The 16,674-nt window shown below is 41.6% G+C and overlaps 1 protein-coding gene across 1 annotated transcript in view; it reads right to left on the minus strand.

Moving 5' to 3' along the window:
- Positions 1 to 16,150, minus strand: part of dhx34 (DEAH (Asp-Glu-Ala-His) box polypeptide 34) — a 33,721-nt gene extending 17,571 nt beyond the window's left edge. Inside the window, exons 1-5 of the mRNA XM_083772554.1 lie at positions 15,913 to 16,150; positions 13,053 to 13,281; positions 12,063 to 12,456; positions 2,153 to 2,464; positions 315 to 569 (exon numbers count right to left, since the gene is read on the minus strand). Of these exons, the coding sequence (XP_083628680.1) occupies positions 315 to 569; positions 2,153 to 2,464; positions 12,063 to 12,456; positions 13,053 to 13,281; positions 15,913 to 15,994 (1,272 nt within the window). The 5' untranslated portion in view covers positions 15,995 to 16,150. The remainder of the gene's footprint in view (positions 1 to 314; positions 570 to 2,152; positions 2,465 to 12,062; positions 12,457 to 13,052; positions 13,282 to 15,912) is intronic.
- Positions 16,151 to 16,674: the final 524 nt, after the last annotated feature.

A 16,674-nucleotide genomic window follows, 5' to 3' on the forward strand; every position in this document is an offset into this window, starting at 1 on the left:
GAGATCAGATTCTAAAAATGTCTTCTACATCCTGACAGTTTTCTGAAAAAGCTATGTTTCTATGTCAGTCGTTCGATTTTTCAAAAATAAAATAGCAGATCTACAAGCTCATAGCGCGCTACGAGCTTGTAGGTCTGCTATTTTTGAAACATCGAAGAAACATAGCTTTTTCAGAAAACTGTCAGGATTTAGAAGACATTTTTATAATCTGATCTCAGGTCAAAATGGATAAAAAATAAAAAAAAAGAAACCCAAAAACCCACTAAGGAATAAAATCAATGAAAAAGAAAACGGTGTAAACGCCATCCTCTAACCTTGTCCTGCTGGGCCAGCGACAGCGTGCTGTGCAGCGGCAGCACGATCCAGCGGCGGGTGTGCGTGGCGTAGACCTGGCAGGCCTCCTGGATGGTGGAGATCTCCGCTACGCCGCTGAGGAAGAGGAGCAGGTCGCCGCGCTCCTCAGGGGGGTAGCGCTGGTCGATGCCCTGCAGCACGCGCAGGTAGGGCCGGGGGTCCAGCTTCTCCTGGCGGGAGGGCTGCTCCTCGGACGGAATGGGCTGGTAGATCACCTTAAAAGGGATAGTTGAGATTTCTTTAACTTAAGTTGTATGAAATACTTGCCATTAATATAGTGGTTCAACTGTATTAATTGATTGCCCGAGTCCCGTGGTGGGAGTTCTGCTCTGGTTTTGGTGAAATATCATTATCATCATCAAGTAGTTTCCGGTCATTTTGTGGGGGGGCACTGGGGACCACGCAGTAAAGGTAAATTAATCCACAAAACTAACGTTATTTGTATTGTTGACCCATTTCTAAAATATTAGTGCAACTTTCGTTATTTTTTTACCCCTCTATCACACCGAACTATGTTTTTTTGTGTCCATATCACTACGCCCAAAAAATAGTTCCATGTGATAGGGGGGTCAAAGTTGAATGAAAGTCGCTCTAATATTTTAGAAATAGGTCAACAATACAAATTACGTTCGTTTTGTGGATTAATTTACTTTTACTGCGTGGCCCCAGTGCGCCCAACAAAATGACCAGAACTACTTAAAGTGAAATGAAAAATACGTTTTTCACACTTTTTCAGACCATATCCGTGGTCGTCATATGGGCATACCTAACAATGGATGCCAAAAAAAGAAATGGGCAAATTCTCATTTATGTGTGTTTTTATATCAAAGGTCCATAAAAATATTTTTCTATGACTTCCTGAAAACTAAAAATTTGATGACGTGTAGAGATACACACCCGTAGAAGCTCACCCGTGTAATTCCCGTGCAATTCAGCACAGCTGCTACTGATTACAGAAATCCTCTGTATTTATTAATCACGCTAAAATATCTATCTGAAAACATAGGGTAGAAATACGCCAGAGAACAGTAAACTGGTACAGCTGGCCGACTATCTGACTTGTAAACAAACACACACGCATGCTCCTGCGTATAGCATAGCTACCGTCCCTAACTACCGTCCCATCGCCTGAAGGGTTGAGACGCTCCGATTGGTTCAGAAACTTCAGACCGGTGTTTCATGTTGAAACCGTCTGAAACGTCAAAATAAAATGATCACCATTTCCGTTTCCCTACACCTTTAAGACGGCCGGAGCACATAGGACACGGACGATGAAGACCGGAGGCGCATTTTATAGGAACACTGCAAAATGGCTTTTATATTCTCGCCCTCGCTTATTATGAGATGTATGCTACCATAACATAATTTTTACATATTACATTTTAATAAAAATCCAAGAGTGTCAAGACTGCACACTGATATTTGGAGGAATATTTGAGAAAATAAATGGTCAGAAATTAAATCGCTTGGAATATACTGTATGTGAACTTGCAAACCATCAAGTGTTGTATGATCGGCACAATGACTTTCTAAGCGAAACAAGCCATGCTTCTTGTCCCCCCCTTGCCTCACCTTAAAGGGGTAGGGTTATATAAGTGTTTTACTTCTCCCTACTCCTTTCCGAATATATAAAAAGAAAAAATAATTATACTTCCGGCCAGTGAGGCTCGTTTTTTGTTGTTGTTGTTTATGCTTTGGGAATATTATTTGATTGTTTCTTTATTGCACTTATTTAAATTATTTTACTTTTTTTGTCTAATTGTTATGTTCGGAATAAAGTTTTCATTCATTCATTCACCTGGATGGGAAACAGCCTGCCCGGCACCTGCAGCACGGGAGCGCCGTCGAAATAGTCCGAGAAGAGCTTGATGTTGATGGTGGCCGACATGAGGACCAGGCGCAGGTCCGGGCTGCGGGCGAGCAGCGTGCGCAGCACGCCGAGGAGGAAGTCGCAGTGCAGGTGCCTCTCGTGCACCTCGTCCACGATCAGCACCTGGTACTGGGCCAGGCTCCCGTCCTGCTGGATCTGCCGGAGGAGCAGGCCCTCGGTGAGGAACAGCAGCTTGGTGGAGGCCGTGCGGGTGGTCTCGAAGCGGATCTGGTATCCCACCTATGCGAAGCAAGGTTATACGTTTTTTTATTTTTTTTCATTATAGTTTAGTTAAGGGACCAAGAAGACACGCAGTGACTTTGGTCACTTATTGTTTTTGTGTTTATTTTTCTTCTCCTTCTGCCAAAAATAGCTGTTCTGACTGAACCGTGCAGTCGCTTTTCGTGAAACTTGGTAATCTGGTAGAGGGCCATGCCAAACGGTGACTATGTGAAGCCCATGACCATTGGCCAAATGATGGCACTATAGCACTGAAAATTGAAAATTAAGTTGAAAATGCAAACTTTGAATGTGCATATCTCAAAATGCACAAAAAAAATGAAAAAATGAAGTTTTTATGAGCCAATAAAAAAATTCTGTTTTGTGAAACCTCTCATGCACCCAATACGTCTACCAAATACGGTTGGTAGAGCTAATACCTATACTGCATGATGTTACTGTATAGAATGAGTCAACTGACAGTGTCTGCTTAGCTCAGTCAGTAGAGCTCTCAACTTTGGACGACAGGGTCACTGGTTCAAATCCGGGTAGTGATAACTCAGCCTGTGATTCTTATTTGTTTTTTTTTGTTGCAGATCCAAAAATCCAACCCCCCACCCCCCCTCCCAAGTTCCGTGCCTACACAATGCAACTGTATGTGATATGATGTCTCCATCCCTCCCCCCCTCCCTCTCTGTCAATACCCCTCACCTATTCTATGTTCCCCCCCCCCCCCCCCCCCCCCCCATCCTTCTTTTTCTTACTTTCTTTTTCTATGATGCAAGAAAGATGTATTTGGCGCTGCACTGTGGCGACATGGACTAGGGCTACGCTTGCATGCGGGCCCTTTGTCTAAGACAAATTTCTTCCTCGGGAGACTAATAAAGTATATCTCAACTCATCTAATCTCATATTGTTCTCTCTTTCTCTCTCCCCCTCCCCCCCTCTCTCTCTCTCTCTCTACACCCCCACTCGCTCTCTCTCCACCCCCCCTCTCTCTCTTTCTCTCTCTCTCCACCCCCCCCCTCTCTCTCTCTCTCTCTCTCTCTGTCTGTCTCTCTCTCTCCACCCCCCCTCTCTCTCTTTCTCTCTCTCCACCCCCCTCTCTCTCTCTCTCCACCCCCCCTCTCTCTCTCTCTCTCTCCACCCCCCTTCTCTCTCTCTCTATCTCTCTCTCTCTCTCTCTACCCCCCTCTCTCTCTCTCTCTATCTCTCTCTCTCTCCACCCCCCATCTCTCTCTATCTCTCTCCCTCTCTCTCTCTACACCCTCATACACTACATACACTACAATACACTACATACACTACAAAATAGTAAGTTGAACATTTGAAAATGATGCCCAAAATAAAACAAACTTTGTTTGTTAACCTTTTTCTTATAATATGTCTTTTAAAAACACATGATTTAGAAAATCACCTAGTCACTACCCAGGGCAAGGAAGGACACAACACAGTGCAGCTTTCTTAAATACACTGGTTTATTCCTCTCAGTTCATGGAATAATTCACATTAATAATACTTTACACAGAAGAGCAGTTAGCTCTCCATGCACAACAGGTGCACAGCCACACCCACCTCTGAGCCCAATTCTAGTTTGACTCAGGCCAGGTGTGACTGCTTAAATCAGTCATCCTCCATCTCACAGTTCCACTATAAATAACACACCAACTAAGGAACCAACACAGCAAGGACAATGGCAACGGCAGCAAAAAACCACAATATGAAGAACCAGACCAGACAGCACTCGGATTCATTTTTGACACATCAACAATAAAAATCAGCCGGAACAACACAAAATACTTAAACTTCATAATACAGACCGGACCAGACGATTACACTGACTGCTGCAGCTTCTCACATCACACCATACAATAATCTCTCAACTGGAACAGGACAAAACAGCAACAAAATTAACTAACATTAAAAAGTCTATCAACAAATGTAAGTTGAATTGCCTACATTCACTCATTTAACATTTGCTATTTTATATGCCTATTGACTTGCAGTAAAATAACTACCAAATATTACCATAATAAATACAATGTGTGCATTTTGTCTTACAGTCAACAAGAAAGTCAACATCATACTCTCCAGCAGCAGCAACATTCTCTTCACCTCGGCCCCCCTCTTCCCAAGAAAGTCCCCATCACAAATCCAGGCAATAACCCTCCAAGAAGTCAAACATCTCCCAAACCAGCAGAAAGTAAGTAGGCCTACTGAGTTTATTTGTTATTCTAACTACCACAATATAGAATACATTCACATAATGAAATGTAATTCTGAAGGTGGATTCTAACAATAGTTTTGATAGAGTAGGCCTGTTGTTTTCTGTTTGTTTGAAGAATAAGCACTGCAATTAAGCTAAGATGACTTAATAGCCAATAGGCATAGCTTAACTTGGCCAAGACTGCAGTGCAAATAACAATGAATATGCCTATTCACTTTTTCTTATGGCTTCTTAGGCCTCATTCAAACACCAATCAAGCAATTATTTGGTCGTTATGTTTAGGACACCACAATGCTTTTCCAATGGGACACATAGTTTGACCAAACATTTGTGTTTGATTGCTGGTCTGATCGTCTGTACCTTTGTTAAATTGACGCAGAATGATCAACATTTGCCCTACTCTATGCTGAATTGAAGTGGACTCTGTCCAATACTTTTTTTTTTTTTTTTTTTTCCTCCCTGGAAATAAATGTTTGGGTTTCCAAGGCTATACAACACTGACCATTAAAAGTGTAACTAAATAATATACTTATGTCTTTTCTTTTCTCATCAGATTGGACAGATCAACTTCACCGTCATCAAAATACACCCGGACTCACACGCACAAAGGAACACATTAATTTACAACTCGTTGAAATTGCAGACACCACACACAAAACACAACTCACACTCTGGGACACACAAATAGACACATTACACAGACACATCCTACACCATCACCAATGTCACTCACCGCACATTCCCCACTTCATCACTAACCACCACCAAATTCTCCACAATCACACCCCTTCACACACCACTAGTCATTCCCCCCTCAATTCACACACTTAAAATAGACACCCCACCATCGAGCACTATCACGGGAGAAATTGTAGGAGCACAAATCACTGATAATATTGCATGCGCACTTTGTCATCACATCCACAGAAAAATAAATATTCAAGCCATGTTTTGTTCTTGATACTATAATCGTTATGTAGTCCTGCAACAAACAGTCAAAAAGTGCTTTAGTTTTCGAGATACCCCTACCGGAGTAAGGACCAAACACAACATAGTTTTTCCTCATCTCTAAGGCCTCCCATACATGAAATGGATTCTTGTATAAAAATATTTTACTGCAAAAGTGGTGAAATTGTTATTTAAAGTTATACACCTCAAACTAAAAATAAAGCCTGTCCGTCTGGTGGTTGAGGCACTTAAAGGCATGTAGATTCACAATGGAAGCTCTGAGAGGTTCAAAACTTGGCATACTTGAAGCCAGAACATACCTCTACATTATAGAAAAGACTGAATGTCAATATCTGAATGTCAATATGAGATATAGTCATTTGAACACATACTTACAGTAGGCGGAATTGTACATCTATGTAGATGTCTTCTCTACTTTGAAGTGACTCTGGAATAGATTGTCATAGCAACACATATGATGGCTTGTAGGAAAGGTGAGGTTCTACTGAATCCAGCAATACCAATTGTGTAAATGTAGCTTGCATAATCGTGGAGTTATGCCACAAAACATATATGGTGTCCCAAACGGGGGGAAATAAAACTAATGAAATCTACAGTATCACATTAGTTTTATTTTTTCTTCACTTATCAAGGGTGGGAAAACATAAACAAATCACTTGAGTAGAAGTCCCTAAAATGTATGAAATGTCTCAAACTTGAGAAATTAGAAATTGTGAAGAAATAGATGCCGCTTCAATAGAGAAATATGCAAGCCTACAGTGGAACTACTAAGTTCTAACAATTATTATGTTGCAGCACATGACCTGGATGTTAAATAATAATAATATAATATCTCAAACTTATATAGCGCTTTTCTGAGTACCCAAAGACGCTTTACATGGGGGGGCTTTACAGAGGTAACAACAAAGTAAAAACAACTTTAATAGAAAAAGGAAAAATAACACTAAAAGCTAAAGAACATTAAAAGACAGTGAAAAGGGTTAGCTAGGGAAGGCAATATTAAAGAGGTGGGTTTTGAGGGTGGATTTGAAGGTTTGAAGGGTAGGGGCATCTCTGAGTGCCTTAGGGAGGGCATTCCACAGGGTTGGGGCAGCAAAGGCGAAAGCCTGTTCCCTCATCAAGCTCAAATCTCAATATTATCCTCATAAATATAAATAATCAAGTTATTAATTTCGGTTATTTTAGTTATTTGGTTACAGTCAATTTATACTACAGTATTTGGCTCCACCTATGTGCATCTTATGTGATCTTATAATGTGAAGTGTATCGGAAATCGGGGCCGATCATGACATTTTTAAATGATCAGAGCAGGAGCACAAAAATGTGATTGGGACATCCCTAGTATCAATATGATATCCATATCATGATATTAGACTGTATATTGTCCGTGATTTGGGATATTGTACTATTGTGATATTGGAGGAGTTGCATAAAAATATAATTTTCAGATGGGGAAAAATCGGTATCAGCAGATACTCAAAATTAAAATGATCTTACTAAATGTTGCTCAACAGAGAGATGATGATGTTCATAAAACCGTGGCTCTATATACAGACAATATGCTGCAGTAATGAGCAAGTTGCAAATGTTGAGTGAGAGCATGCCTGCAGCAGTCTCATCAAGAAGACTGAATAGGGTTGATACAACATTGTTTAACATACAAAGAGATTTGTGTGAAGGCCAGTACAAGACCAGAACATCTGACAGCCATTATGGCTGGTACTGGTATGTGTACCAGAGACTTAAGGTCCTTCATGCAGCATCAGAAAGGTTGATGAAGTTGTACATCATCTGCTCCTCTCGTACCCAGATCTCTTTGTGTATGATGACAAATATACAATATACAGTATAATACCGGTAATATGCAGAGGCGGCAGTGCCTCAGGGATAGAGTGGCCAATAGAGCGGTTGGATGGAGAACCGTGAGGTTCGCAAGACAAATTTCAGTGTGAACTAACAATATACCGGTAGTACTGTATCATACCATATTCTCAGTTCGATCCAGGGCTCCCCCAGAGTTAGACTCTGAACCCCTAATTGATCCCGATGTGCAGGTCGGTGTCTTGTATGGTTTCCTCTGCCATCGGTGTGTGACTGAATGTGTGAATGTAATGCACAATCTATGTAAAGTGCTTTGGATAAAAGCTCTATATACTGTAAATGCACCAATTTCCATTTACGGTATATAAACTCCTTGACTGTTATGATGACATACTGAAGACACTAACTCTGAGGAAGAAGATGATATTGTCTAAATACAAACCCTGGAAACATACAGCATTATAATTTGTAGAACATGGAAAGTCTGATGTTGCATGCTCTAAAAGTGTGCCCATGGGAAATGGGCACAATGAGAGAAGATGCAAATCTCCAAGAAAATCCAGAACTACTACATAGACCTGCAGATATATCGATGAAGAAAACCATGGACCAGTGTCTTCAGTATGTCATAACTCTTATTTATTGAAAGTGATGTCATCACTTTCATTTATTTAAAGAAAGATGTTAACTACTTCAGTGAGATTAATAAAAGCTTTGACATAGATACTGGTCTGCTGTTCTAATTCTTTGTTTTATAGCTGCTATATTTCGTTTAGATATTTAGTGTTTTAGGTAGCATTTATGATATTTGTCATCATATGCAAAGAGATCTGGGTACGAGAGCAGCCGATGTACAACTTCATCAATCTTTCTGATGCTGCATGTGAAGGCCCTGTCTCTGGTACTCTGACCAGTGACCATGTGAAGGCCCTGTCTCTGGTACTCTGACCAGTGACCATGTGAAGGCCCTGTCTCTGGTACTCTGACCAGTGACCATGTGAAGGCCCTGTCTCTGGTACTCTGACCACTGACCATGTGAAGGCCCTGTCTCTGGTACTCTGACCAGTAGTCCTGGTTTTGTCTATGAACTGATTGCACAAGACCGCAAGGACTTTTTTGTGCTATCCCTTTTGGACTGATTGTATGACTGTACTCTGTTGCTGTTTTTACATTTATGTCTAATAAACTTTTAAATCCATCAATCAATCAATCAATTGTGCTGGCCTTCCCACAAATGAAACAATATATTTGTATATTAAACAGTGTTGTATCCTATTCAACAATGTTGTACCCTATTCAGTCTTCTTGACGAGACGGCATGCTCTCACTCTGGTCTTACTGGAGTAGTTTTCTCAACATGATACAGTATATGATGAGGAGAGGAGAGTATATTGAATTTGGGTTTGCCAGGGTTTTATGAACATCATCTCTCTGTTGAACAACAGTTAGTATGTGTTGAAGGTCTTCTGCCGTGGGCTTTATACATTATGGGTCTTGTTTCGTGCCTTTTTCCAACTGTTTAGCAAAGATGATACAAAGATTTGGATCCAATATTCCATTTTGGTAAAATTTTAAAGACACACTTCAGAATTTGTACAGTATCTATGTTGTGCATTGCGCGCACTATTTTTAGGCTATAGTATATGTGCAGTAACCATATTACAAGTGATACTAATTAAGTCTATTTTCCATTCTGGTGAAATAGTGTCAGGGCAGGGTTCTGCTATTGTCAGTGTAGACTACTGGACAGGCAGTAGGCTCTGTTACACTAAAGAGAACTAAATGCTAGGTCACTCTCCACTCCAGTCAGCTAAATAGCTACTTGATTTGACAAGGTTCATCTCATCTTTTCACATTCCAAAATATGTGAAATTATTTTACCTGTCATTTTATGAAGAAAGCCACATACTGTAGGCAATAAGATGCAAGTGGAGCCAAATACTGTAGTATAACTTGACTGTAACCAAATAACTCAAATAACAGAAATGAATAACTTGATTATTTATATTTATGGGGATAATATTGAGATTTGAGCTTGATGAGGGAACATCCAGGTCATGTGCTGCAACATAATAATAGTTAGTAGTTCCAATCTAGGCTTGCATATTTCTCTATTGAAGCGGCATCTATTTGTTCACAATTTCTCATTTCTCAAGTTTGAGACATTTCATACATTTTAGGGACTTCTACTCAAGTGATTTGTTTATGTTTTCCCACCCTTGATAAGTGAAGAAAAAATAACTAATTTGATACTGTAGATTTCATTAGTTTTATTTCCCCCCGTTTGGGACACCATATATGTTTTGTGGCATAACTCCACGATTATGCAAGCTACATTTACACAATTGGTATTGCTGGATTCAGTAGAACCTCACCTTTCCTACAAGCCATCATATGTGTTGCTATGACAATCCATTCCAGAGTCACTTCAAAGTAGAGAAGACATCTACATAGATGTACAATTCCGCCTACTGTAAGTATGTGTTCAAATGACTATATCTCATATTGACATTCAGATATTGACATTCAGTCTTTTCTAGAATGTAGAGGTATGTTCTGGCTTCAAGTATGCCAAGTTTTGAACCTCTCAGAGCTTCCATTGTGAATCTACATGCCTTTAAGTGCCTCAACCACCAGACGGACAGGCTTTATTTTTAGTTTGAGGTGTATAACTTTAAATAACAATTTCACCACTTTTGCAGTAGAATATTTTTATACAAGAATCCATTTCATGTATGGGAGGCCTTAGAGATGAGGAAAAACGATGTTGTGTTTGGTCCTAACTCCGGTAGGGGTATGCCGACTTCTGGGGGCCATTGTCGCAGTACTAATGTGTCATATTTTGCTTTGCAGTCGCTACTGTGCAATTATCATCAGATTGTAAGGGAAGAGAGATGGCTCACCTATGATACACAAGTAGTGATTAGTTGCCGATTCGATTAATCGATTACCGTTCTAAATTAGTTGACAACTAATTGAATAATCGATTTGATTACGATTAATCGATGAATCGTTGCAGCCCTAGTCCCAGGGCCTACCCGGCCTAGGTGTGTGCTGCTGTCAGATTATTACGCACTATGCAAGGCTCAGATTATTACGCACTATGCAAGGCTCACCTGGCTGGTTTTGGGATACAATTTGAGTTCTACCACACCGGCAGGGTGGGAATTGGAACAGCATTCACCAACTAAAGCTGTGGCTGGTAATTTAAAAGGACAACTTTAGTTTTTTTCAACCAAAGTTCATGTTTTAGGTTGTTATGAGAGAAAGTAAAAGATAAGTGGTATTTTTTTTCCATTTGCTGCTTTCTTTCGTTTTAGGGATTTCAGCTGTTTTTGACAGGGGGCAGAGGCATTCGATTTCGAGCATGGGGCTAAATATGTATTTCTTTACACAATTTTATAGCGATTACTTTTTTAATTGTTTACTATAGTCCTACTAGACCCCAAGAAATGACATCTGGCCACAAAAGATCCCAGGATCTACTGTATGTGAAGGTAGCCTACTGGGGGGAAGCACTGTGTGTCATAGGCTCAATTTGCCAGTTTGACACATTCAATAGATCCTGTGATCTTTTGTGGCCAAATGTAATTTCTTGGGGTATAGTAGGACTATAGTAAAGAATAAAAAAAATAAATCGCTATAACATTTTGGTAAAAAAAGACATATTTAGCCCCATGCTCGAATGCCCCCGCCCCCCTGTAAAAAACAGCTAAAATCCCTAAAACGAAAGAAAGCAGCAAATGAAAAAACTCACCTTTTAATTTCTCTCATAAAAACCTAAAACATGAACCTTGGTTGAAAAAAACTAAAGTTGTCCTTTAAGCATTGTCTGAGATTATGTAATATGTCTTGAACAATCACTCGGTCGCCTTCTAATTAGGAATGTATCAATAATATGCTTTACAGGAGGTGTACAGTATGACAGAATCTGGACCGTGAACCACGTGAGGGCACTCTGTTATTAGGGGCGGAAATCTCGAGGTATATCTGTGACGATTCCATTCCGATTCAGACGGCTACAATTCGATTATAAATCGATTACCGATGCATCTTGATTTCTATACATGATTTATTAATCCCCTCACTGTGTGACTGGCTTTCTAAATATCCCTAATGAAAACTGATTTACTTCCGTTATCTTTTATTACACTACACAAAACAAAAACATTAAGCAGCTTTCTTTAAAAATAAATAAATAAAAAAAATAATTATATACCAACATTCAAAACAAAATGTAAATAAAAACATCTTTGACATTGTGAATCAATTAATAATCGCCCATGTCCGCGTCACTATCAATTTATGAAGTGGATTTTTATTTTGCACCCCTAGTTGATATTCACAATAAAACTAAACAAAATAACAGGACTCTAAGGACTAATACAATTACACACTTTTGGTGATAGCATTATGTTATGCTTTAGCTATTGAAAAATAGCAGATCTACAAGCTCATAGCGCGCCACCGAGTGGCTCGCTACGAGCTTGTAGGTCTGCTATTTTTGAAAAATCGTAAGAATGCGGCACAAATCTTTTAATATATATGTCAACGTTTTTCTATTTCGACGTCAGGCCCCAAACGGGTTCAAAACGAACGTACCTTTGAGCCGTACTGATTGAGACTCTCGAAGCTGACCCTCTTGGCCAGCGATATGGAGGCGATGCGGCGAGGCTGCGTGCAGGCTATCTGAGTGAAGCCCGACTGGAGGAGATACTGGGGAACCTGGGTGGACTTCCCGCAGCCCGTGTCCCCGGCCACCACCACCACGGGGTGGCGCCGCACCAGCTCCACGATGCGCTCCCGGTACTGGAAGATGGGCAGGCTCCGCTGGTCCCGGCGCAGCTTGGCCAGCTTCCCGAAGCTCTGCCTCTGGCTGAAGTCCAGGAAGTGGAGGAGGGCCAGGCGACAGTCCGCCACCTCCTGGGGCCCCGGAGGTGGAGGTCCCGACGAGGAGGAGCGTCGCCTGTCGGGTCTGTGCTGTTGTTCTGTTGACCTTTTGATTGATTGATTGAAATATTCATTAACAGTTTGCGGAATTACAGCACATTTCAATCACAAACTCAATACAAAGACTGTTAACTGTGAGTGGACGACCCAATTGAGCAGTACACTTGTTTACAACAGGGTCCACCATGTTCAATTCATCAAAACATTTAGAGACGTACAAATAGACACTTCTATATAGTTAAAGAACAGAACAGGAATTCATCATAAAGGAAGCAAAAAGGGAAAAGAAACATATACAGTGAGGGGAAAAAGGGGGGGGGGGGGATTCAGATTTTACGTGGGCCAGTTTCGAATTGCAGCCGTCCGTAGGTGCCCTTTGAGAGCAGTTTTGAAGGAGTCAAGGGATTCACATGTCTTAATGACTGTTGGTAGGGCGTTCCACATTTTGGTGGCATAGGAAAATAATTTAGTCCCTTGTTTGTGCCGAATCTGGGTTGTACATGGTTTGTTGCACTCCCTCTGGTGTTGTGGGTGTGGACTTCGTTAACATTAAGGAAGTATGTAGACAGGTATACATAGGTATCTTGGTGGTGTATCGAATCTTGTGGACCAGACCCATTGCAAGATGCTGTACTCTTGTACCTGCCGAGGCGTTCCTCCACGTCCCGGGTGCACAGCGACACGTTGATGCGGTAGCGGGCGTCGTATTCGTCCGGAAGGCCGAGGTCGACCCGTTCTCCGCCCGTCTTTCTTCCACCCTCTTCTTCCTCTCTCCCGTCGGCCGGTGCTCCGTGCCCGGAGCTGTCCCTCTTCGTCTTGAACCGCTGGAAGCGTTCGAAGAAGTTCCAGAACTCCCGGTGTTCTGGACTACCTGGAAACATGGAAGGTTCAACGTCAGGTCACTTAACCCATTTTAAGACCGGGAAAGCACCTGTGTCATGTTAGAATTGAGCTATTTTTTAACCACTTTAACCATTATTTTATATGTTGGCTCTTCAAAAATAGCAGATATACAAGCTCATAGCGCATGAGCTCGCTACGAGCTCGTAGATCTGCAATATTTTGCTTGTAGATCTGCAATCTTTTTAAATCGTATAAATTGTTGGCCAATCCGTGAAGATGGTTTGGTTTGACCAATCAAGGATGTCGATGCGTGCTGACCTCCCTAATATGGTAAATTGATCACGATAGCAACTAGGGCTAAATATGGTTGCTATGGAATTGGGAAAATGTCATACATATTTAGATATGTATGACAATTCTTGTGCCTAGTGCGTCTTAGCGCGGCCAGTCCGTCACACCTCCTGACACGCTCCATATATGGGCCTTCTCCATATATGAAGACCACGACACTGACCCTATGGATAGCCATACATGGAGAAGACTGGATCATCACCTAGATCTGCATATATGGATCGGTTCTGACATTCCACATGTCGATCCTTCCCCACCCGTCCTTCCTCTTCGATGTCTCCCTTTTGACTGATACGGAGCCGCGGTAAAGAGCAAACCACCGCTCTCCCCAGCCCTTCTCTCTGTTTTTACCAGACTATGAATAGGCCCTCTCAATATTTTCGGTGGTCACCTCACCACTGAAAATATTAGACTATGATCACCCCACACACACACACACACACACACCCTGTGAGCACATCTAGCCATCAGCAGGCGTGAACTTGAAGCTCAACTTTTCTTCTTCGTGGGTTTTTTAGACAGCTGGTGGATGGAAAATAAGCTCCACCTCCGCGTCCGACGGACGCTACGGACAGTCTCAAATGGACGCGACGGACAGACTCAAATGGAAGCCGCGCACAAGCGTGAAAATGAAGCGCGTCACCCGGCAGTGATAGGCACTAGCCAATGGAACAGATGCAGCCTGCAGCCCGTCCACTGGGAGGAGTTATACTTGTAGTTGTCTTCTTTCACGCTGTCAAACGCCCCCTGGGAGGGAATTGTGAAGCCATGTCAAGGGATACAGGAAGACATCTGGGCAGTGGGCAGCTCGAACTGCTCGAAGTAACATTATGTCCAAATTATTAACAAAACATTGAAAAATCGTCTGAAGAAATAAAGTAAAGCATTGGTTCTCATGTTTGCTTCAGATCACCCCTGTAATCTTTTCATCCATGGCACCCCTGGCTGAATTACATTGTCATTTACTGTAACCCTGATCCATGACATTGAAAATAACTTTTTTTTATACTTTATAAAATAGCCCGTTCTCTTCATCATGTGCTGCTCTTCTCATCATCATTATCCGTCTCCGTGGTGGTCTAGTGGATAAGGTGCGGCGCTCTCACCGCCGCGGCCCGGGTTCGATTCCCGGTCAGGGAACACTGTTTTATGATGAATTCCTGTTCTGTTCTTTAACTATATAGAAGTGTCTATTTGTACGTCTTTAATGTTTTGATGAATTGAACAATGTGGACCCTGTTGTAAACAAGTGTAATGCTTAATTGGTTCGTCCACTCACAGTTAACATGCAGTCTTTGTATTGAGTTTGTGCTTGAAATGTATTGTAATTCTGCAAACTGTTAATAAATATTTAAATCAATCAATCAAAAATCTCCTTCTCCTTCTCACCGCCGGGTGACACACGCTTGTCGGCAGCTTACATCTGACGCCGCGCGGAGGAGAGCGTCAGATGTAAGTTGTCCGTCCGCAAGTCGTCGGCGAAAACAAAACTAGTTTTAAAACTCCTCGGCCGGGAGGCGTACCCGGGTCCCCCGTTCCAAAGGCACGTATGTTAACCAGTCGACTAGACAGTCATAAGTCCATAGCCAAGTAGCAACACAGCACCATACAGCCTACACTAGAATGCGCCTTTGTCTGTGTCAACATCTTGTCACTCAAACGTCCCTCTCACGCCCACTTCGCTAACGAAGAAATAGAGGACTACAGGCGTTTAAATAGGCTTCCGTGTGCGTCTCCTCTAGGAACCGCCCAAAGCCCCGGAAGGATTTAAAGTGAGACCTGACGCGACGGACTTCTGACGCTTCACGCCTGCCTAGTGTAGCCACAGCCACACACACACACACTTCCCCATACTGTTCATGTTTTTCCCCTGTTTTACTTTCTTTATATGATAATGTCCTGTATTTCTATAGAAGTGTATATTTGTACGTCTCTGTTCTGATGAAATGAAAAAGGTGGACACTATAGTTGTAAACAAGTCTTAGTGCTTTATCACAAAGTAACAGTTTATTTTTTAAATGTACCTCACAACATGTCTACGGTGGATTTTTATGAAACAAACGCTTGGCAGATTGAAAGAAGATAACAACAAGCTTGCCCTACAGCTGCAATGTTGGTGAGTTGTTTGTTAAACGTCGTTTAATACAAGCAGATCGCAAAAGCAAATGAGTGGGGAGTCAATGGAGGGTATTGCAACTCTAGATTAATTCCCATTATTAAATTTAGAGTTGCAAATTGCAGCTAACACATCAGTAGTTTTTATAAATCCAGCAGTGGTGACAGGTGAGTTTAGGTAACTTTAACTTACCTGCTTGAATATAATCATGTTGACGGAAAAATATCTCATTCAGCTGAGCACGACACTGTGCACTGTCCCAGTCCCATTCCATATTATTACAAACAATGTCTATTCAAAACTTAACCGTGTACGTGTTCCATATCGAAGTTATTAATTGTTGTAGATTAGTTTAGGTCAGTTCAGTTTGGTTTCGTTTCGGGGTTTTTTTATGCTAGAGCAGCAGCGTTCTGCAGTTAAATGCGTGCAATGCCTGTTCAATACATCCAAAAAGACTACTGGCGGAACAATGGCAGCGTCTAGTGAGCTAATCTAGTGAGCTAATTTAAGACTTCCGGTGGACGATCTCTTCAAAATAAGAGTACCCTCTAGAGTATTGAAAAAAAGTTTAATTTGCACATTAAAACTACAAATTAAGCATTTAAATGATGCTATATGATGCTATAAGACACACATTATGTTTCTGTGTAAGAATAAGTAATTAAATCCTTATAATAATAATAATAAAGTTATCTAAATGGATAAATGCTATTCACTGGAGTGCATGGACTTTATAAAGTGGACACTGGACAAAAGACGGCTCCGCAAGGCAACTATCTGGACATACCCACGCGTTCGGGGAGATGTCCTATACCACACCCCACTCTCCGCTAAGCGGGAGAGGTGTAAAATTCACAGCAGCAGACCTTCTACTGGGGTCAAGGCTGACAAAAAGTACCGTTTCCGGACCCAGAATGGACACTGGACAAAAGACGGCTCCGCGAGGCAACTATC

This window comes from Protomyctophum parallelum (genome assembly GCF_964188405.1).
Source record: "Protomyctophum parallelum genome assembly, chromosome: 9".
Classification (NCBI taxonomy): domain Eukaryota; kingdom Metazoa; phylum Chordata; class Actinopteri; order Myctophiformes; family Myctophidae; genus Protomyctophum; species Protomyctophum parallelum.